Below are 22,362 nucleotides of genomic sequence, written 5' to 3' on the forward strand. Positions count from 1 at the left end.
AGCAGTGCAGTTCTAAACAACCCATGAGACAAGGAAGAAACCACAAAGGAAATTATAAAAACTTCAAACTGAGTAGTAAAAAATAAATGATTAAGTTTATGAGTTAATAAACTAGAAAAAAATGAGGAAAATAAACCTAGAGTAAGCAGAAAGAAATAATAAAAAGCAAAAGCTGCAATCTGTGAAATAGAAAATTAATATTTTTAAAAATTAAAATTTATAGCAATAAATTCAACAACTTAAATTGGGCAAATTCTATAAAAAACACAACAAAAGTGACTCAAAAGGAAAGAAAAAAATCTGAATAGCTCTTATCTGTTTAATTTTTAGCTCTTACCTATTTAAGTTCAAATGAAAAAAAACCTCTAAAAAGAAAACTCCAGGCGCAAATGGTTTTATTAATGAGTTTTATCCAGCATTTAAAGAAGAAATAATATAAATCTTGCATAAATGTTTTCAGAAAATAAAGGAGAAGAGAACATTTCTCAGTTTGTTTTATTAGACATGCATACTGCTGAAACCAACCTTTGGTAAGGACCATACAAGGCTATGGCACCCGACTCCAGTACTCTTGCCTGGAAAATCCATGGATGGAGGAGCCTGGTAGGCTGTAGTCCATGGGGTCGCTGAGAGTCGGACACAACTGAGCGACTTCACTTTCACTTTTCACTCTCCTGCATTGGAGAAGGAAATGGCAACCCACTCCAGTGTTCTTGCCTGGAGAATCCCAGGGATGGGGGAGCCTGGTGGGCTTCCGTCTATGGAGTCGCACAGAGTCGGACATGACTGAAGCGACACAGCAGCAGCAGCAGCAGCAGCGTACAAGAAAAGAAAATTATGGGCAAGAATTCCTCATGACCATAATAGCAAAATCCTGGGAAAAACAAAATAGCAAATTGATTAGTTCTACTTGATCAGGAATACAGTGTTTAGCATTTGAAAGTTAATTAGTGTGACTCATCATACTAGCAGAATAAATGAGAAAATCTATGTCGTTATGTAAACATATATTTATAATCTCAATAAATGCAGAAAAAAATAATTAGTTAATAGTAAAAATGGTCTGCACACTAGGAATAGAAGAAAACTTAGCCTCATAAAGGACAACTCCAAAACATATACAATGAAATGTTAAGTACATTTCCCCTTTTATCAGGAGCTTGGTGACTTATTTTCAACATTTTTCAGTGGTCCCAGCTAGCACAGTTAAGAAAACAAACAAGCAAACAGTATGAAGATTGGAAAGGAAGAAGTAAAACTTGCTTTATTTGCTGATGTGCTTGTTTACTGGAACACTCTACGGAATCTACAAAAGAGAAGAAAAGCCTGCTAGAATTAGTAAATGTAGAGCTACTGTCGATATGGTCAGTATGTGGTATCTATTGTGTTTATTTTGGATGGCATCACCGACCTGATGGACATGAGTTTGAGCAAGCTCCAAGAGTTGGTGATGGAGTTGCAGCCTGCCATGCTGCAGTCTATGGGGTCACAAAGAGTCAGACACAACTGAGCGACTGAACTGAACTGAATTATGTTTATATACTAGCAGAAAACAGCTGAAAAGTGAAATTTAAAAAGTAGTATGCCAGTTTTAAAACATGGCTGCAAATTCTTTGACATTCCTCCCATCCAGCGTTAGAGTGTGTGTCTCCTTCCCTTGAATTTTAGCAAGCTTGTGACTGCTTCAACCAAGAAAATATGACAAAATGATGCTGTGTGTAGTTGAGGCTAGGTTATAAATGGTCATGCTGCTCCCATCTTCTTTACTGAAACACTTGTTTTTTGGAGATGCATTGCCATGTCACGGGCTTCCCTGGTGGCTCAGTGATAAAGAATCCGCCTGCTAATGCAGAAAATGCAGGTTCAGTTCCTGGGTCAGGAAGATCCCCTGGAGAAGGAAATGACAACCCACTCCAATATCCTTGCCTGGGAAATCCCATGGACAGAGGATCCTTGCGAGCCCATGAGGTCGCAAGAGAGTCAGACACAACTCAGCAACCAAACAACAACAATTGCCACGTGAAAAGACTTACTACTTTGAGTTTATCAACAAGTACGGACCACAAGTAGCAGCCATATTTATGTAAGTTTTCCAGTTGACTGTTCTAGTCAAAAAAGTCATTCTGGCCCTGATACCAGACATGTGGGTTTTTGTTGCAGATGATTCCATTTCCCAGTTATTTGAGTAACAGCTTTTTGATGTAACAGTAGATAACTGGAGCAAATACTATTTTCTATAGAATCAAAATGCTTAAGAATAAATTTAACAAAAGGTGTGTCAAAAGTTCCACCGTGAGAACTATAAAACATACAAAGCAAAATTAAAGAAGTTAGTAAATGGAAGAGGTATGCCATGTTTGTAGATTGAAGTTTTTCCCCAAATTGGTCTATAGATTCAACATAATTCCAATCAAAATCCCAGCAGGATTTTTTTTTTTATTTACAACTTTCAGAAATGCAAAGAACCATGAATAGCCAAAACAATCTTAAAAAGAATTGGAAGATCAACAGTTACAGGCCAACAGTACCTGGTTTCAAGACTTAATATAGAGCTATAGAAATCATGACAGGTAGTAATGTGTTAGTAAATGTTTAACAATCAGCCCAGGGATAGGGGCCTGATTTGACCATAAAAAAACTTAACAATCAGCTCTCATGAGCCAACTTGAGCCGCTCTAGCACTCCACTGACAGAGTGGTATTCCCACAAGGAGAGAGAAATAGATCAATGGAACACAATGGAGAATCTAAAGATAAACCCACAATATGGAGTCAGTTGACCTTCTTCAAAGATGCCAAGATAATTTGGAAAAAAGAATTTTTTGTCATCAAATGATGCTACAACAGCTGGATACCAGTATGGGAAAAAAATGAATCTCAATCCTTATCTTGCATCATACACAAAAATTAACTTGAGATTGTATCCAAAATATAAAAGCGAAATCTGTAAAGCTAATAAAAAACTTAGAATATCTTCACAACCTTGGGGTAGGTAAAGATTTCTTAGGTCCTGAAAATCATCAGTCATGTAAGAAAAAATTAATAAATTGTACTTTGTCAAATTTTAAATGTCTGCTCCCTATAAGATACTACTAAGAAAAAGGAAAAGAAAATCACAAAGGGGGAGAAAATATTCACTCTGTGTGTGTGCACACTCATGTGTGTATGTGGCATAGTGCTTATATCCACGGTATTTAAAGAATTTCAGTAAGTTATTGAAGAAAGGATAAATCATTTCTGAAATAGACAAAAGATTTAGGTGCTTCACAAAAGAAGATATATAAATAGCCTACCAGCACATAAAAAGGTGTTTGCCATCATTAGTCATCAGGCAGATACAAATTTAAATCACAATGAGATACCACTTTACATCCACCACAATGGTTAAAATTCTTAAAGCTGAGCTTCAAATGTTGATGAGGTATACAACTAGAACCTTTACATATCACTGATGGGAGTTTAAAGTGATACAACTACTTTGGAAGACTAGTTGGCCGTTCCTTATAAAGTTAAATATGAATCTGCCTTACGACCAAGCAATTCTAATTCTTATGACCAAGCCGTTTCAAGCAAAATACATTTTAGGTAAATGTATTTACCCAAAAGAAATGAAAACATATATCTACAAAAAGACTCATGCAAGAATGTTTATATCAAAGATTATTCATAGTGTTTAAGAACTGAAAACACCCCAAAGATCTTTCAACAAAAGCATACATAAATTGTATATTCATATGATGCATAATAAATGAATTATTAATATGCTTCTTAGTAATAAAAGGAACAAATTAATAGTAAACTCAACAAGGTATTGATAGATAAATCTCAAAAACTTCATGTTAATCATAAGAAGCAAGTATAGTCAATGGTGATGTGAATCAGAACAGTGGTGCCTATTGAGCACTGGACCTCTAGGGTAATGGTCATGTTCTATCTTTGCTCAGGATGTTAGTTACAAGGGTATATGTGTTTGTCAAAACTCACCAATGTGTATAGTTTAGATCTTCACAATGAATTGTATTAATTATACATAAATTTTTATCACAATAGTTTTTAAAATAGGGAATTTTTTAAGGTAACTGGAATTTTCTTCCCAGGAAGGTTCAGTAGAAACAGCTTCTATTTAAATTCAGGAGCTACATTTCAACTTATATATTTTTCTTTAAAAAATGAGAGTCAACATTTTTCTTTTTTTTTTCTTTTTTGAGAGTCAACATTTTTCACATTTCTTTAAGGTTCTACAAGTGTGGTGACTAAAAACAAACACAGATACATATAAAACAAATAGAAATGTTTCAGAGTTTCTTGATGAACTTTTGCTTTGGCCATCAAGATGAAATGAAAGGTGATGCTTGTTTGTTGTCACAACTAAAAGGAAGTGCACATAAAGTGCAGCTTTTTTGAACAAAAAATGTTGTCTTATGTGAGTCTTCTTTTCATTTTTGAGAATCCCTATGCAATACACCAGTAATATTAATAAAATAGAATCTCCTGCACTAGACCAGTTTTGCCTTTGGTTCTAGCTGTCCCCTCTTCTCTTGCAGTCTCTTTACTTCTTATTTCTCTCAGGTATCTAGAGAGAGTCTTAGAACAGGACTACTAAAGAAGACAGTGCCAAGTATTTATTAAGCATGTATGTAAGTGAGGGCAGTGGGGCATCCCTGCTGAGTACGTATGTACAGGGAATTTAAAACAAGGGTTAACGGGCTTCGGAGACCTTTCCAGGGACTTGTCAGCCAGAACAGTGGCTCCTAAGCATCAGTCCATTTAAAGTTTTCATTAGTCCATGACAAAATAGACACAGCCTAGAATTTGTGTGGGTGTAAAACACAGATGTGGTTTTGCATAGACATATATGTAAAAGTTAGATAATATCTCCCTTCTTCTACTGTTAAAATATTTTTATTCTATGAAATAATGGTAGTAGTTGTACTGTACATGTTCTTACATGGCAAATTATGAAGCAGATCCTTCGTTGATCCCAATTTTTTTTTAATTTTCATTGATAAAATCTTTTAAAAGCTACTGAGTCAGAGTATGTATTTAAATATACAAAGTTTGAAATGAGCAAGCATTCTTATAAGGCTGGTTGCATTTGAAAGGCAAAGTCTAAAGATCACTAAGGTCTCACTTCTTAAATTTATAATTGAGAGACCTCATCATTTAGCAAAAGAAAAGGAAATTTTTTAGGTTTCAATGAGTCACATTTTTTAAAAAAGAAATATATTGTCTACTCATTGGATGAATATTATAGTCTACTGGAAATTTATGGAAATGAAAATTTAATGTTATTACCGTTTGAGTTATTTCATTCATTAAAATGTTCAGATGATAATTTAGAGCGTGTTCTTGATCTTGATGCTTGAAATGTTTTCCCAAAGAAAATTTCACCAGATGCGTGCATTATCATCAGGCTTTTTCTCCACTTGACAATCATGGCTTTCTTACAGCGGAGCCTGGGTGAAGTTAAAGGAGGTCTGACTGAAGTGGTGGAGACAGTGATGTGCTTGTAAATTTTAACAACCAGCTGTAGGAAGGAGGGCTTGTAACATTTGCAGTTAAGAGTTAGAGTTAGTCGCTAAGAGTTAGCAACTAAACAACAACAAATTGTATAAATAAATAGTCCCACTTGGACCAGTTTGAAGCTACCAGTTGCTTAACAACCAACTCCTGAAAATATTTCAGTGGATTCTCCTGAACCAGCACAGGATGGCTCCAGCACACCACGGAGTGGGGTTGGTGGTGGTACTCACTAGCCAAGGACAGCTGTAATGTATCTGCCAAGCAGAACGCAATAAAGACATGATTTTGCTTAAAGGAGCCAAGTTCCTCAAAATCAAGAACTTAAGAACCCCCCTTTTGGTGGGTAAATTCCAATTCGTTCCAAGCAGCTCCTCTCTCTTCCTAAGTTCTTTTTACTCCCGAAAGGAACAATGTATTTTCTTAGCTCTACATCATCTAGAATGACATTTCATTAATAATCATTGTTAATAGAGCTGAAACCCATCATTTCTCTTCCTAAAGTCACCAGATGAAAGTAATACTTGAACTCTTCATAATTTGAGAACTGATTTATAGTACTTAAGCTATTGAAATTAAATTTATGTAAAGCTAGTACTTTAGAGGGAAAATATAAAGTTGTATTAATCATGCAAAAAATTTGCATACAATTTGAAACAACAATATATAGGGTTTTGACTGGTTTTGACTCTTTCAAAGGCTAACGGAACCAATGTGGTACCGAAGTCCACAGACTTCCTTCTGTCCCCAGTTTCACCTTCTTTTTCTTCCTCACATGTTTCCTGTTTCAGGCATCCCAGTGACTTCTCTGTTTCTTCCCCCATGCTTTCCTCTTTTCAGAGCCTGTAAGTTCAGTTCAGTCACTCAGTCATGTCTGACTCTTTGCAACCCCATAGACTGCAGCACGCCAGGCTTCCCTGTCCATCATCAACTCCTGGAGCTTACTCAAACTCATGTCTATCAAGTCAGTGATGCCATCCAACCATTGCATCCTCTGTCGTCCCCTTCTCCTCCCATGTTCAATCTTTCCCAGCATCAGGGTCTTTTCCAGTGAGTTAGCTCTTTGCATCAGGTGGCCAAAGTATTGGAGTTTCAGCTTCAGCATCAGTCCTTCCAATGAATATTCAGAACTAATTTCCTTTAGGATGGACTGGTTGGATCTTCTGGCAGTCCAAGGAGTCTTCTCCAACACCACAGTTCAAAAGCATCAATTCTTCAGTGCCGAGCTGTCTTTATAGTTCAACTCTCACATCCATACATGACTACTGGAAAAGCCATAGCTTTGACTAGATGGACCTTTGTTGGCAAAGTAATGTCTCTGTTTTTTCATATGCTGTCTAGGTTAGTCATAGCTTTTCTTCCAAGGAGCAAGCGTTTTTTAATTTCATGGCTGCAATCACCATCTGCAGTGATTTTGGAGCCCCCCAAAATAAAGTCTCTCACCGAAGTTTCTCACTGTTTCCATTGTTTCCCCAATTATTTGCCCTGAAGTGATGGGACCGGATGCCATGATCTTAGTTTTCTGAATGTTGAGTTTTAAGCCAGCTTTTTCACTCTCCTCTTTGACTTTCATCAAGAGGCTCTTTAGTTCTTCACTTTCTGCCATAAGGGTAGTGTCATCTGCATATCTGAGGTTATTGGTATTTCTCCCAGCAATCTTGATTCCAGTTTGTGCTTCATCCAGCCCAGCATTTTGTGTGATGTACTCTACATATAAGTTAAATAAACAGGGTGACAATATACAGCCTTGATGTACTCCTTTCCCAATTTGGAACCAGTCTGTTGTTCCATGTCCAATTCTAACTGTTGCTTCTTGACCTGCATACAGATTTCTCAGGAAGCCTTCTGCCTCAGAACCTGTAAAGGTCCTGCCAACTAGGAACTTTTACTTGTTCTTTGCAATTCATTTATACTACAGTGTTCATTCAGCCTGAAGATTTTTTAATCTCTAATTGTTGAATATTGTTTGAGAATCAGTAAGCATTTCATGGGAGTAGAAGCTTGAAATCTTACCAAGCCTTCTTCTACAGTCCAGCCCTAAAGATAAACTGATTTTGTCAATTAGGATAATATAGAGTCCAGGAGGGAAAAGGAAACAAAAGTGGCAGATATTTGTCTTTCCTACCTGACTCCTCTCCTGGGAAAATCACGTGAGGGTCTGGTCTCATTGAAGCTGCTTCAGATGTAGTCTAGGAAGCTGCTTGTTCTCTAAGATCTCAGAATCCAGCCTGCCTGGTGTAGGTCTGTCTATTGGCTGGGATTCCTTTTCTCTGTCCCTTCAACTTTTCTATCCCACTGCATATTCACATATAGTCCTATATACTGCTTTAGACTTCAGTTTAAACTTTGTATTTATCTGTTTATTTTTGGCAATTCCCAGAGGAATGGCACCCCACTCCAGTACTCTTGCCTGGAAAATCCCATGGACGGAGGAGCCTGGTAGGCTGCAGTCCATGGGGTCGCTAAGAGTCGGACATGACTGAGCGACTTCACTTTCTCTTTTCTCTTTCATGCATTGGAAAAGGAAATGGCAACCCACTCCAGTATTCTTGCCTGGAGAATCCCAGGGACGGCGGAGCCTAGTGGGCTGCCGTCTATGGGGTCACACAGAGTCGGACATGACTGAAGCGACTTAGCATAGCATAGAGGAACATGTGATATTGTTCTCTTTAAGACTGTCAGAAGAGGTGGAAAAAACATTCTTTTCCAGCTTTTTCAAGTGTGTGAGAAAAATGAATTTATATGTGCAGATTCTCATACATGCAATGCTCAGACTGTCTCACAGCTGATAACATGGGAGAAATGCTGATGATGATACATATGCTTTATAGATTATTTATGTGACAAACATGTTCGTACCTGGTGAAAAACAAAATGAGCTCACTAAATGAATTATTCCATGTCTTTATAATAAATTATGTGTGCTGAGCATTCACTAAACACATGAGAGACCTTTTTAAATTTTTCCTTCCGAATAGATATGTGATCAAAGACCCAAAAAGAGCTTACTTACTTGCTAATTATTTAGTAATTTGTTTCTTTCTATGTCAGAGAGAAAAATTCCAGATGAAGATTTCATCATCTTAATTGATGGATTAAATGAAGCAGAATTTCACAAACCGGATTATGGGGATACAATTGTATCATTTCTGAGTAAAATGATTGGAAAATTTCCTTCCTGGCTCAAGCTAATTGTAACAGTTAGGACCAGTTTACAGGTATGTGTTTGTTTCCCTTTGGACCCATAAATTATTTCCCTTGAAGAGTGCTTAAACTGAAAAGTTTAGGTCCTTGTACCCTTAGTAGTGAGCTTTTCTAAATCTCTGCCATGTTTTAGAGCATTAGCAAGAGTAATTCCCGAAAAGAATATTTTGAGAGTAAGTGGTACAGTCTAGAGAGACCATTTTCAATATTTGACTGTCTTAGTTCAAATTCCCATCCCCATTGCTCTGGGTAAGTTTTAATAAAGTGTCCCTCAAAATAGCATGAAAGAAGTTCCATTTTTCTAGGCTTTGTCCTGAGGATAGCAAACAAATAGATCCTCGAACACGTTTACTGTTTGACTTTTGTTTTATATTTTCTATCATTTAATGCCAAGAAAAATCCAGTTCAGTGTACAGTGTAGAGTCAGATTTTCTAGTTCCTCCTTCTGTTTCTCAACTTTTCATAGCATGAAGATGGACTTTCTTCTGTATATACCTTTTTATAAGAAATATTGGCACTATTCAGGCTTTATATTAAATTTACTACCCCTGGGAGATAATTTTTTTTAATTACCTTCTCTGTTTACTCACTGATCATTCACTTTATGGCCTGGAAGAATGACTAGCAATGTTGGAACTGAATCTGTAGACACATGGGCTAAAGGGTAAATGAAATGACTCCACCTTCTCTACTATTCACGGTATACCTGAGTTGATATTTTCCATTCTTTACATATTCACACTTGGTTTGAAACAGGGTTTCTCAACTTTTTTCCCCCAAACCATAGCTTTTGATGAACATTAAAATCTCGCATTGGGACTTCCCTGGTGGTCCAGTGGCTAAGACTCCACGTTCCCAATTCATAGGGGCGCAGGTTCAATCCCCTAGTCTGGGAACTAGTTCCCATATGCTGCAATTAAGAGTTCGCCTGCCATAACTAAAGAGCCCATGTGCTTCAACAAAAGGCGGAGATCCCGAGTGATGGAACTAAGGCCTGGCACAGCCAAATAAATAAATTTTTTAAATATAATAAAAATTAAAAATAAATAAAATCTCACATGTTATACATCCATCCCACTATTTTGGTGCAACACCCTTATATCAGTAGTTAACATACAGAAAATAGCCTCAATGCCCTCCTTTTCCCATCTCTCAGGCACTTAGTATTTTTCCTATAGATTGACCAATTAAGGTCAATCTGCCTTCCTTGATCAGAAACTGTACTTCTAATCCTGACCATCAACTTGCAGATGTTCGTTATTAAGATTTCAAAGTAATTTGAGTTAAATTAAAATGAATCAACATAAATGCATCTTTGTAACTAAAAGTTATGTACTCTACCATTATTGGTCAGTAGCTTGATTGTTAAAAGATGAAGGGTGAATAAAATAAACTTCCAGGAACACAGTCTGACTAGTTTTACTAAATATACACTTAGGAGATAATATCTTTGCTTATATTTTTACATTATGCCATGTGCAATCTCAAAAGATGTTTTAAGTATGACTTGGTAGACTAGATGACTAACTTTTCAGCTGTGCCAAAGAACAGGGAAAGCATTATATTCACAAAGTTGAAAAGGCAGTGTCTTCATAAATCAAGGCCAGCAACTCATAACCTTTTTTTTTTCTTTTTTTTAGTTTTTAAATTATGAAAGTATGATAATGCATTTACAGGAGACTTGGAAAATACAGATCAAGGTTGCATATAGTTCCACTATATATTACAATTATTTTAAGTATCTAAATTAACCAGTAACTTTTTAAAATTATTTTTATTTACCTCTGACAATGAAACAATTCACAGATCTTTCTAAATGAACCCTCATAATTGATCATTCATTATTTCCACTAACATTTGTTAAGTATATCAAGTATAAAAGCTTATTTCTAAGAGCTGAGAATAGGACAGTGAGCAAGATGGACAATATCCCTGCCCTCACAAAGCTTATTTTCTAGTGAGGAACACACATAATAAGACAGATTAGCATATGTTAAAATTTAGGCAGTGTCAGTGCTATGAAGACAGATATAACAGTGAAGAGATAAATGGGGATGACAGTTATTTTACATAGAACAGATAGGAAAGGCCTCTCCAAGGAGCCTTGTAATGTGATGAAATCTGATTTACCTTTTTAAAAGATTTCTTTGGCTCCTGGCTATGTAGATAATAAAATGTAGGGGATCAAGAACGGAAGAAGTATAGATGAAAGGTGATGGCTTAGACTAGAGTGGAACAGCAGAGATCCTTTGAAGTGGTCATATTTGGACTATATTTTGAGAAGACGGTGATGGGCTGGATGTGGACGTGAGCAAGAGAAGAGGTTCAAGGATGAATTGTGGGGTTTTGGTGAGTAATTGGGTAGATGCTGGTTTGAGGAAAAGATCTAGACAGTTCCTTCTCAGTGGAGATCCTGTGAAGTCATATTTGGAGTATATTTTGAAGAAGATGATGATGGGCTGGATGTGGATGTAAGCAAGAGAGGAGGTTCAAGGATGAATTGTGGGATTTTTGAGAGCAATTGAATAGAGGCTGGTTTGAGGAAAAGATCTAGATAGTTCCTACTATTTGATGGTCAGGTCAGTGGTGATACTGTTTATCAACACAGGAAGGTTTGTGGTGGGGGGGGGTTTTTGTAGTTCTGATTTGGTCACAGTAAGTTTGTCTATGAAACATCCAAGTGGTAATGTTGACTCAGTGGAGATATAAGAAGAGAGCCCAGGAGAAATGACCAAGCTGGGGATATAAAATCAGGCATCATTCATGTATAGACTATATTTAGAACCATGGGATCCAGCTATTCTATGGAGTGAAGGTAGCCAGATAAGAGGAAGAATGGAGACGGGAGCCCTGAGTAGGCCGAGAAATGAGACAGGACCCAGCAGAAGAGGCTGAGTAGGAGTGGCCAGTGTGCTGAGAGGAAAATGAGGGGAATGTGTTATGGAAGCAAGCTGCAGGTAAGGGACTTGAGAAGCAAGACGTGATCACCTGTGTCAGAGACTGCTGAGAGGTTGAGGAGGATGAGAAATGAACCTCTATTATTTGGGAAGATGCAGATGACTGCTCATCTTAACAAGGACCATTCCAGTGAAGTGATGAGATTGAAGCCTGATTGCAGCAAATGGAGGAGAGAATGGGAAGGGAGGAATGAAATACAGTAAGCAGAGAAAACAAATTTTGTGTTACATTTTGTAAAACATGGGGTCAAAGATACAGTAGTTAGAGGGAGGAATATGGAGTCCCATGTCTGTGTGATCCAGGAGAGAAGAAGAAATTGCTGCAGGAGAGGGAATGGATTCTTACAGGAGCAGAGTCTATAAGCAGATAAGAAAAGATGGATTCCAGAGCAAGAGAGACACCCCAAAGCCCTGTCACCTTCCCCCAGTATAATTTCCACGCAGATCGCCAGGGTGCCAGGCTTCCCACTGTTAAAAGATTTTTTCCTTTGGACTGAGGCATCTCCCAAAGACCCCAATTAAAATAAAGTCATTTTATACTTATGGCTGATTCACATTGTTGTATGGCAGAAACCAACACAACATTGTAAAGCAGTTATCCTCCAACTAAAAATAAATTTTAAAATAATTTAAAAAAATAATGAGGGATAGAAAGTCAAATTCCATATGACATTCTTTGAGTCTTTTGGCATTCTATTTTCTGTTTTAGGAGTGTTATTTAGAATATTGACCATTCAGTCGCTCCTAAAATACCCTTTATGAAGACTCATAAAAGTTATTTTAAGTCTCAATTTTAGGGAAAGTTGTGTCCCTTTTAGGCAACTAATAATGTTTTAATCCTTAGACACTAATATGTCGTCATATCTCCCCCTTTTCTTTGGCCACTCAGAAGTTAAGAATAAATCCGTGGACCTTGCAGTTTATCACAAGAGTTAGGGGAAACTGAAGGTCTTTCTGTCTCTCTGTCTGTCTCTCTCCATCTGTTTTAGGAAATTACCAAGCTGCTGCCTTTCCATAGGATTTTTTTGGATCGACTAGAAGAGAATGAAGCCATAGACCAGGACCTGCAGGCCTACATCCTGCACCGGATACATAGCAGCTCAGAGATCCAGAATAACATTTCTCTTAATGGCAAAATGGACAATACTACATTTGGCAAACTCAGTTCTCATCTCAAGACCCTCAGCCAAGGGTCCTATCTGTACCTGAAACTCACATTTGACCTCATAGAGAAAGGCTACCTAGTGTTAAAGAGCTCTAGCTACAAAGTAGTTCCTGTTTCGCTCTCTGAGGTTTATTTACTCCAGTGCAATATGAAGTTCCCAACCCAGTCTTCCTTTGACCGGGTGATGCCTCTCCTGAACGTGGCAGTGGCGTCTCTGCACCCACTGACTGATGAGCACATCTTCCAAGCCATCAACGCCGGCAGCATTGATGGCACGCTGGAATGGGAGGACTTCCAGCAGAGAATGGAGAACCTCTCAATGTTCCTAATCAAGCGCAGAGACATGACTCGCATGTTTGTACACCCTTCTTTTCGAGAGTGGCTTATCTGGAGAGAAGAAGGCGAGAAAACCAAATTTCTCTGTGATCCCAGGTAAGCCATAGATCGGTAATAAGCAATTGTGAGCCTGTTTTGTATTTACTGCATGGAACGTGGGTATTGGAAGCAGTGAGGAGTGGTCTTCATAGAACATTTCACATAAAGGAGACATCACCTCTGTTTCTTCTTAACATAAGGCTATGATGACGTTGACTTGTTTTGTCACAATTTTACTTCCTTAAGACTCAAAATCTGCATAGATGTTTAGAATGCTCCCTACATTCCTGTATTTTTCTAAATAATTTTCTCTGATACCCCTTTCAGAGAAATCCCCTATAGGGATCACAGGCTATAATTTAACCTTTCAACAAACTTCCTCAGTGCTTTTCAGAAAGATTTCATACACTGTTCACCTCTTTGACTCAGAGCAGAATTCTTTTAAAATCGTGATTGCCCGTTTAAAAGCCAGGCCATTGTTAAAGTCACCAGCGACTGACCTCATTAGAGCCCAAGCTGGTCCTAAGATTTACGCTGGAAAATGGAATCTTAAACCTTATATCTGAAAAAGACTTGAAGAGATCAGCACATCTAGCCACTCTACCTTTAGATAAAGTAAGTGTTGTTATCCCTGGTTTACTATAAAGGCCTTAAAATGCTGAATCACTTGCAGAAAAGCATAAAGGTAACGGAGGAGAAAGGAACAGGGGTTAGAAGAGGAATGATGAGTGTAGCATACGTACTGCTCCTCCCCTAACCCCCACACCCACGGCAGATGTCACTGACTTACCCCAGCACTCTTTCCCAATGCACTCGACTGTGACTTAAGAATCTTTCTCAGTTCTACAAACCACACTCCACCTGAGACTATTTCCCATCCTCTTGGGTAGGACCTAGATCTCTAGCATCCTAATGAGGTGTGCTTTCTACTCCTCCACACACACATAATTCTTTCAAAGAAAAGAATTATTCCTTTAATAAGTTGATGTTATCAAAAGCAGGTGTAGTCTTGATTTCCTAGAAACGAAGAAGACACGAACAACATAGCTGCCAAATGCAGAGCTTATTCTGGCTCAGAAAGAAGATAGGCCACATGTGACTTCTTCTGTGACTCATCAGAGAGGCTGACAGTCTTTGTTCCGGGGTTTTATTGTCACTCCTGGGGCACGTTCTTCGCCCTTGTTAGAGACACCTGTGCTCGTGGGCACGCTTCTCAGCCTACTTCCTGCCGACTCATTAGAAAACTAGTTCCAGATTCTGATGATGATATTAAGCCAGGCAGATTTTGTGCTATCTTCCCTAAGAGTTAAACTTTTTAAAGAAACATTCTGTAGTGGAAAGAACATGAACTTTTGAGTCAGATGACCTGCTTAACAAGTCCTACCTTTTCCAGGAACTGTGTGACCTTTGGAAAATTATATAATGTTTCCAAGACAGTTTTCTTACCTACATAAAAGGAATAATAATTCCTAGAACTGTTGAGAATTAAGTGAGGTCATGTAGTGTAATGCTTAGACTTGTACAGAGTACAAAGAAAGTGGTTGGGGAATGTTCTTTGTCTAACCCCCTCTCTTTGTGAAGCTGCACACCTCAGACTGGGACTTGAATCCACGTGCCGGGACTTGAACATGGCCAAAACCCAGTCTTCCAACTGAGATCACACACTTGATTTCAGGACTTAATGAAGCTCAGGTTCTTGATGTCTCATCACAGAACAAATTCACTGAGAGACAAAGTGATAGTTAAGAAGTGGATTTATTTAGAAAACAACACACTTCACAGACAGTGTGGGCCGCCTCAGAAGGTGAGAGTGGCCTCAAAATGTGGTGTGTTTAGTTTTTATGGGCTGGGTAATTCCTTAGGCTAATGAGTGGGAGAATCATTCCAACTGTTTGGAGGAAGGGGTGGAGATTTCCAGGAACTAGGCCACCACGCTCTTTTTGGTCTCTGATGGTCAGCCTTGGAACTGTCATGGTGCTTGTGGTTATACCATTTAGCTTGCTGATGTGTTGCAGTGGGCAGTACTGAGGATTAAGGTCTGGTGGAAGTTGACTTGTCTGCCATCTTGGACCCATTTGGTTCTAATTAGTTTGTCGTGTCCTCAGGCTGTGTCTTCTTTCAAAGATTGTGCCCTGCCCCCTTTCCCTCCTGTTTCACGTGCAGTAATAGACCTTTCAGGTTTGCTTTAACTAAATCCCTGTGGCTAATTGGATAGGTTGCAACAGTCTTCTGCTATTAGTATTTGGGGGCACAAGATTTAAAAAAAAAAAAACAACTGGGTCTGAGTTCTCTATGAATTGTATATGATTCCCAAGAGGATTTTATTGTAAATCCCGCTAGTACTGCTGCTGGTGTTAATACAGAGTTGGCAGTGACATATTTAAGAAAAAGAGACCAATCTAGAATTGCCTAATAAACACTGAAATCAGTTTCCAGAGGAACTTTGCTGGCTGATCTGCTCTCTTATCCTGGAACATCTCAGGGAATTGAAAACTGAGGTCCAAGGCAACCAGACTAACCCTGAATTAAGAGTATCCTTACAACAGATAAAAACCCTCCGGCTCCCAAAGGAGCAAAGATGGTATTTATGCAGCCACATCATGGCTTTCCAGGCTTACCTTCTCAACATTGTTTATTAACTAGGATCATTTTGGCAAGAGGCTGATGCACTGGGACAGGAAGAGCAAACACTCCTAACTTCAAATGCTGTGTAGTCTATTCCCTGGTGGTTGAATAACACTCAAGACTTCCAAGGGATCATCATATATCCCTTAATGGCAGAGAATAAACAGGACCGGGAGTTATCAAAAAAGCTTCCTTCCATGTTTCATCTCAGTTGGAATTCAGCCTTCTGTGCAGCACCGTCTGGCACCAGCTTTGTTACTATGTTGTTGATCTCAGAGCTTGAGGCCCCCTGGGTCAATGAGATGGAAATTCACTAAGAATTTGATGTCACTGGCAAAGCCCAGGCTGGCCTTTCAAAGAAACTGGCTATAATTGCTTCCCATTGTGGGGGAGTCTGGTTAGCAGGACTCTTCTCCAGGCAGGGTTTTCCTGTGAGGCCCTGAGCCTCTACTTTCTGTACATTGTTTCCTGCCCTGTTCTCCACTTTCTCTCCAGCTTCTCTCTGGAGCATTTCAGTAGACCAGGGAAGGCCAACTCAGTGCCTCTGAAATCACAGTAAGTAGTGCAAAGCCTGACTCTGCATAAGGAGAACTTTCAGAAGCTACAGAACATCTCTTCTGGTCCGTTTTCTTGGGCTTTCAACACTCACTTCTTCACCCTGAATTTGTTGACCTTATTAGGGAGTTAGTCACAAATGAAAATATTCTGTTAATGCCAAAAAGTAGTTGACCTTCATCAGAAGTAGGCCACCTAGGGCGATCCTTTCTGCTACGTGAAGAGAGTCAGTAATCTGAGGATGGTGCTAGAAGAGGAAGTAGCAGAGCTGGGGGTCAGTGCTTCAGCTGAGATAGGGTTTTCCTTATTTTAAATATCAGACTGCCTATTGCCCCAGAATCAGGGCACACAGTTAACATCCCGGAAAGAATGACCGAAAGTTGCATACACATCTGACTGCCACAGAAAGACGAGTTATAGATGCCTTTTCTTGGCTTGGTAATAGGGTAAGGGTATCTGTATATATACGCATGTTTATGTTTCTCAAACTGTAAGCAAATTATAGTGCAAAATCTTTTATTACATCAAAACTTAGAAGAGTTTAGGTTTGCACTCTAGATAGAACTTTGCCCTTTGCAGCACTCAGAAGCCTCAGACTGCACCACTTCATTCTGCCTTCTGTTTCCCGCTGTTCATCACTGTCATAGCCTGTCATACTCTGAAATTAACCTGTCCTGTATGTTATTCCCTTGGGCACTGAGCTATCAGATTAACTCACTAATAAACTAATCTCTGCTATTATGCTAATAAAAGGGAAGTAGAAAACGTTCAAAGCAACTTGTGCCTTTTAAGTAAGGCATTTGAGAGATGTCACCAGCCTTTATAGCTCAGTCAGTAAAGAAGCTGCCCGCAATGCAGGAGACCTGGGTTCAATCCCTGGGTCAGGAAGATCCCCTGGAGAAAGGAATGGCAACCCACTCCATTATTCTTGCCTGGAGAATCCCATGGACAGAGGAGCCTGGCAGGCTGCAGTCCATGGGGTCACAAGAGTGAGACATGACTTAGTGACTAAACCACCACCAGCCTTTATAATCTAACCTATTGATGACTTTGATTCTTGAGATGTGAGGTTGATAGAGTAGACAGTTGGGGCCACCAGCCTTGTGGTGCTGTCCAGTTACTGCTTAGTATTTCTACATAGCTTTAGGCTAGCCCTGAATGAATCCCCACTCTTTCTTCTCTGTTTCCTATCCTGTTACCTCTGTTCCCATGGTATTGTTAGCCTTCCCTTCCCAAGGAACAGCTCTCAGATCAACATTTTGTTGTATGTATGTGTAGCATTCTGACGTAGAAATGAGAAGACTCTGCTGCCTTATTTTTAACTGTTCAACTAAAACGTTGTAAAGTTTCACAAGTATTGAGCTGCGCAGCCTGATGAGGTTTGATTTGAAAGCCTATTTTGGGCTGACCTGGTTTCCTCAAACTCAATCAAATTTAGGCTGGAAGGAAGGGGGAAAAGGCTACTCAAGTCCTACCTGCACCTATAGGAATAGTTGAGAACTTAATTCTTTGTGGCCAGAGCTGAAATCTTACAATAAATGTTCTTTAATATTTTAAAAAATTATTTTTACTATGTTGGTCAGCAAATTACACATTGGAGACTGGGTGCTCTAAAATCCACATCACAAAGCAGAGTGTCAGAGAAGAAGCAGCTTGTCACAGGGCAGGGGGAAAAGAGGGCATTCTCCCTGTAAAGGAAAACTAATTTGTGCTAGGGACTTGTACAGCCTGGCTTCTGGCAGGATGCTTAAGTCTGAAGTGACCACAGAATGGTGAGTTGAGGATTGTGGTGGTTTTATTTATTTGGTTTTTTAATCCACACAGGAGCCTCCCAGCAGGGTGACCCTTAACCTTCATTTTCACGGAAACACAAACTTGAGGTGACTACTTCTCAGAGCCATTGCAGGCTGCCACAATAACCCCTTGAATAGGTGGATAGATTCTTCTTTCTAAAAGCATTAGGGATGAATTCAGCAAAGTGATAGATCATGGAAAGAAAAAAAAGGCTTGAGGAGCTAAATCAGCCCTTAGGGTTTGGAAGAGTTAATGCAAAGAGGAGAGAGATACACCAAACACCTTTTCCAGCACATGACCCTTAGTAGAATGACCTTTGATATCATAATTTTGCTGTGATTTTCATTGATCTCTAATAATTGGCAGAAATTTTTCTGATTTGCCAATAAATAGTTTTCCTCTTATTTAAACCAGTTTCTAACTCCCTATTAGAATCAAGAATACATTTTATCAAGAATCAAATTTGAGATTCAAGAATAAACTTGAGACTCAAAATAATAATGGAATAACTATATTATTCTAGCGACCCGAGTCATGGTTTTATAATACAATGCAAGGGGATACTGCATGAAACCTGATGTATATCTTGGAGTGTGTCCAGTTTGCCCATGCATAATGGGCATGGCACACATGCCCTTCAACTGTACAGATTTGCTTCTCTCAGCATAGATGATAGAACCCACAGCTATTAGTCAAATAGGTAAATTGTTCCCATTGTTAAAACTCTCGTATCTTCAAAGATGGGAGCAATAATATATATTTTTTTCCTTTTACAAGTCCAAAATTAAGTTTGGAAAAAGTTGGTAATCAAAATTCTTCTCTAAACCAATTTAAAACTGAGAGCTATTTATTTTTACTGTCATAAAAACTCATGTGAAGTTTGCTAAGTTAATAAACATATGGAGAAGTAGTCCTGCTTATAAAATGGAGAGAAAGCATCATTTTAGGACCTTGACAGGCATGCAGAAGAGCCAGCTAATGATAACACAGAACAGACTTGTACTCTTGTTTTTTTGATAGATTTGTAACAAAATATTTGATTTTGTTACAAAAATTAATATTGCTTCATATATTTAAATTATATGTATATATATAGCTTTTTTAAAGTGGATGTGTCCAGTCTGGTTAAAGCAAATTCACCTAAGTAGTTGAGCAGAGAAATTTTAAGGGAGATTTCTGGTACTGAAAGTAGCATAGGAAATAGAGGCTCATTTGTCCTGTTAAATGAGTCTCTGAAGCAACACTGGCTGAATGAAAAGATGGGAATCCCGCAGGCTCTCCTAGATTGTCAAACCAAGATCCATGGCACAGCATTCAGGAGTTCCTGCCAGCTTAGTGGGATATGACAGCACATTTTGTTTTTTTGTGTTTGGAGCAACTTCCTTGGCTGTCTCTAGACTTTCAAAAGCAGCTGGAGCTCCACATTTCATAAAATCAACACTAATAGCCTTCTGTTCGCCCAACCATAAGAACCCACAACTGTAAGACATGTATTCACTGTGGCCATCAGCATATCCAGTTGGTTCTACAACCCAAATTTTGCTTGTAAGTGTCCACTTATTTCCACCTCTACTGACTGCACCCTAGGCTCTCACATGGACTGGTTTAGCGTCTTAATTGGTCTCCCTGTCAATCCATTCTCCACCAGCACCCAAAGTGATTCTTAAAAAATACAAGTCAGACCGTGTAACCTCCTCCTAAAAAATCCTTCAGTGGCTTCTTTTTGTGATTAGAATAAAATCAAAGCCACATTCTTCAAAACCCTATATTATTATACAAAGATAGCTTCTGCCTCCCTCTCTAATGAAGTTCATTCATTCTCCCTGTTAGTCACAGTATTCTGGTCATAAATGATCATGTGCCAGTTCCTAGAATTTGCTAAGCTCTCTTCTACTCCTGATTCTTTGCACTTAATAGGTCCCTCCGTCTGGAGCATGCTTTCCCTCTGTCATCACACAGCATAATCTCTCACTCCTTCCGGTCTCAGCCTAACAGCCACCTCCTGAGACTTCCTCATGTCACTTATCTAAGAAAGTCCTTCCTGGCTTTACTGGTCATAGCAATCTTCTTACTTTTAATCTTTTATCAATGTATTATCTGTGAATACTTGTTTACTGTCCACTTTCCCTTCTAGAATGTGAGTGAGCTCCATGAGGACAAGAACCTTCCTATCATGCTCACCTTGGTCTTCCTAATGATTGATAGAGTTCCTGGCACACAGTCAGCACTCAGTAAATATATTGTTTAACAATGAATTAATGAGTGAACAAAGAAGTGATCAGTTCAGTTCAGTAGCTCAGTCGTGTCTGACTCTTTGCGACCCCATGGACTGCAGCACACCAGGCCTCCCTGTCCATGGCCAACTCCCAGAGTTGACCCAAATTCATGTACATTGAGTCGGTGATGCAATCCAGCCATCTCATCCTCTGTCGTCCCCTTTTCCTCCCACCTTTGATCTTTCCCAGCATCAGGGTCTTTTCAGATGAGTCAGCTCTTCACATCAGGTGGCCAAAGTACTGGAGTTTCAACTTCAATATCATTCCTTCCAATGAACACCCAAGACTGATCTCCTTTAGGATGGACTGGTTGGATCTCCTTGCAGTCCAAGGGACTCTCAAGAGTCTTCTCCAACACCACAGTTCAAATGCATCAATTCTTTGACGCTCAGCTTTCTTTATAGTCCAACTCTCACATCCATACATAACTACTGGGAAAACCATAGCCTTGACTAGACAGACCTTTGTTGGCAAAGTAATGTCTCTGCTTTTTAATCTGCTGTCTAGGTTGGTCATAACTTTCCTTCCAAGGAGTAAGCATCTTTTAATTTCATGGCTGCAGTCACCATATGCAGTGATTTTGAAGCCTAAAAAATGAAGTCTGCCACTGTTTCCACTGTTTCCACTGTTTCCCCATATACATGCTACTCATTTTATTTAAAAAATTTGATAAACTCTTCACACAGTTCAATAGAATACGTCTTGTTTATTCTGTTGCCATGCATCAGGAGAAAACAAAGACGTGCACGTCAGCATACGTCCAGTGAACATGTATTAAGTAATATATTCAAAGCTCTATGTTAAGCACTGCAGGGGATACACATATGAGTAAGATAGATCTGTCTACCAGGACTTACAGGTTAGTGGTTTTAACAAACACATTTATAACCAGCTATAATTTAAGACAGAGTGCTGTACTAGAGGTACAAACAAAGAACTGAGGAACGTGGAGAACAAAGAACTGATTGATCTTCCTATGCCTATTGTTGGTGTTTCAAACTGTGACAGTTTGATGAAGTTATAACTCTTCTGCCTTATAAGCCCTGCCAACTGCCTGAAGACTTCATTGGCAGAGGACAGGCAGAGAAGAGTCCCTTCTCCTAGGGCCAGTGCTGCCTTAGCGGAAAGAAGGACATTAGGAAACTGTGAGGCCAACAGGGAAAAAGCAGCGGATTTCTAGCTGAGTTCTATGTTTAAAAAGAAATAATGTCGTTCCACCCATTTCTATAAAGGTACATCTAGGGCATACTTCTAGTCTCCTACTTCCCATCAGCTCCTTCATTCCCACCTTGAATATGCTACAGCAAGACAAGCTGACTAGAAATGGATTTTGTATTCCAGTTCCACGAGAAAGCCATGAAAAGAGCATGCCAGGGCAGTTACTAACTAATACGCTGAAGATGGAAGCAAGCGTTTTTGTAAAGATGTGGGTGCCATTTGCAACAGGCCAACTGACTGTAAAGCGTCAACCCCCAGATTTAACTGCAGGCAGAATTTTTAAGATGAGAGATGAAAAAGATCAGGATTGTCAGTCTGTTCTCAATATTTGAGTCATAGTCACATTCATTTCACAGTTGATCAGTGGCAACAGAGATGCCCGCAAATTCAAGGCTGAATTGAGTAGTGAATTAGAAAATGGATCTGGAAGTCCTTGTGTTGCTCTTCCTCAAACCCATCTATATTTTCATGAAACATTTATTGAACTTTACTGGACACCAAAGACTGTGCTATACACTAGAGAAACTTAGGTAATTAACATACCCCTTGACACTAAAGCCATTACCAAGGAAGGTCAGCTACATAGCAACCAATAACGTGCCACAGTACAAAGTACCGTAGGAACCTAGACAAAGAGAAAATGCTTTTCAGGGACTACCCTGGTGGCCCTGTGG

At 39.1% G+C, this 22,362-nt stretch overlaps 1 protein-coding gene across 9 annotated transcripts in view; it reads left to right on the forward strand.

The window, feature by feature from the left end:
- TANC2 (tetratricopeptide repeat, ankyrin repeat and coiled-coil containing 2) overlaps window positions 1-22,362 on the forward strand; it is a 364,370-nt gene that overhangs the window by 293,388 nt on the left and 48,620 nt on the right. For all 9 annotated transcript variants that reach the window (XM_019981630.2, XM_019981634.2, XM_019981631.2 and 6 more), the window contains 2 exons: window positions 8,571-8,737; window positions 12,670-13,277. In XM_019981630.2, coding sequence (XP_019837189.1) covers window positions 8,571-8,737; window positions 12,670-13,277 — 775 coding nt within the window. The remainder of the gene's footprint in view (window positions 1-8,570; window positions 8,738-12,669; window positions 13,278-22,362) is intronic.

The sequence above is a fragment of the Bos indicus genome, chromosome 19, assembly GCF_029378745.1.
Source record: "Bos indicus isolate NIAB-ARS_2022 breed Sahiwal x Tharparkar chromosome 19, NIAB-ARS_B.indTharparkar_mat_pri_1.0, whole genome shotgun sequence".
NCBI classification, from domain to species: Eukaryota; Metazoa; Chordata; class Mammalia; order Artiodactyla; family Bovidae; genus Bos; species Bos indicus.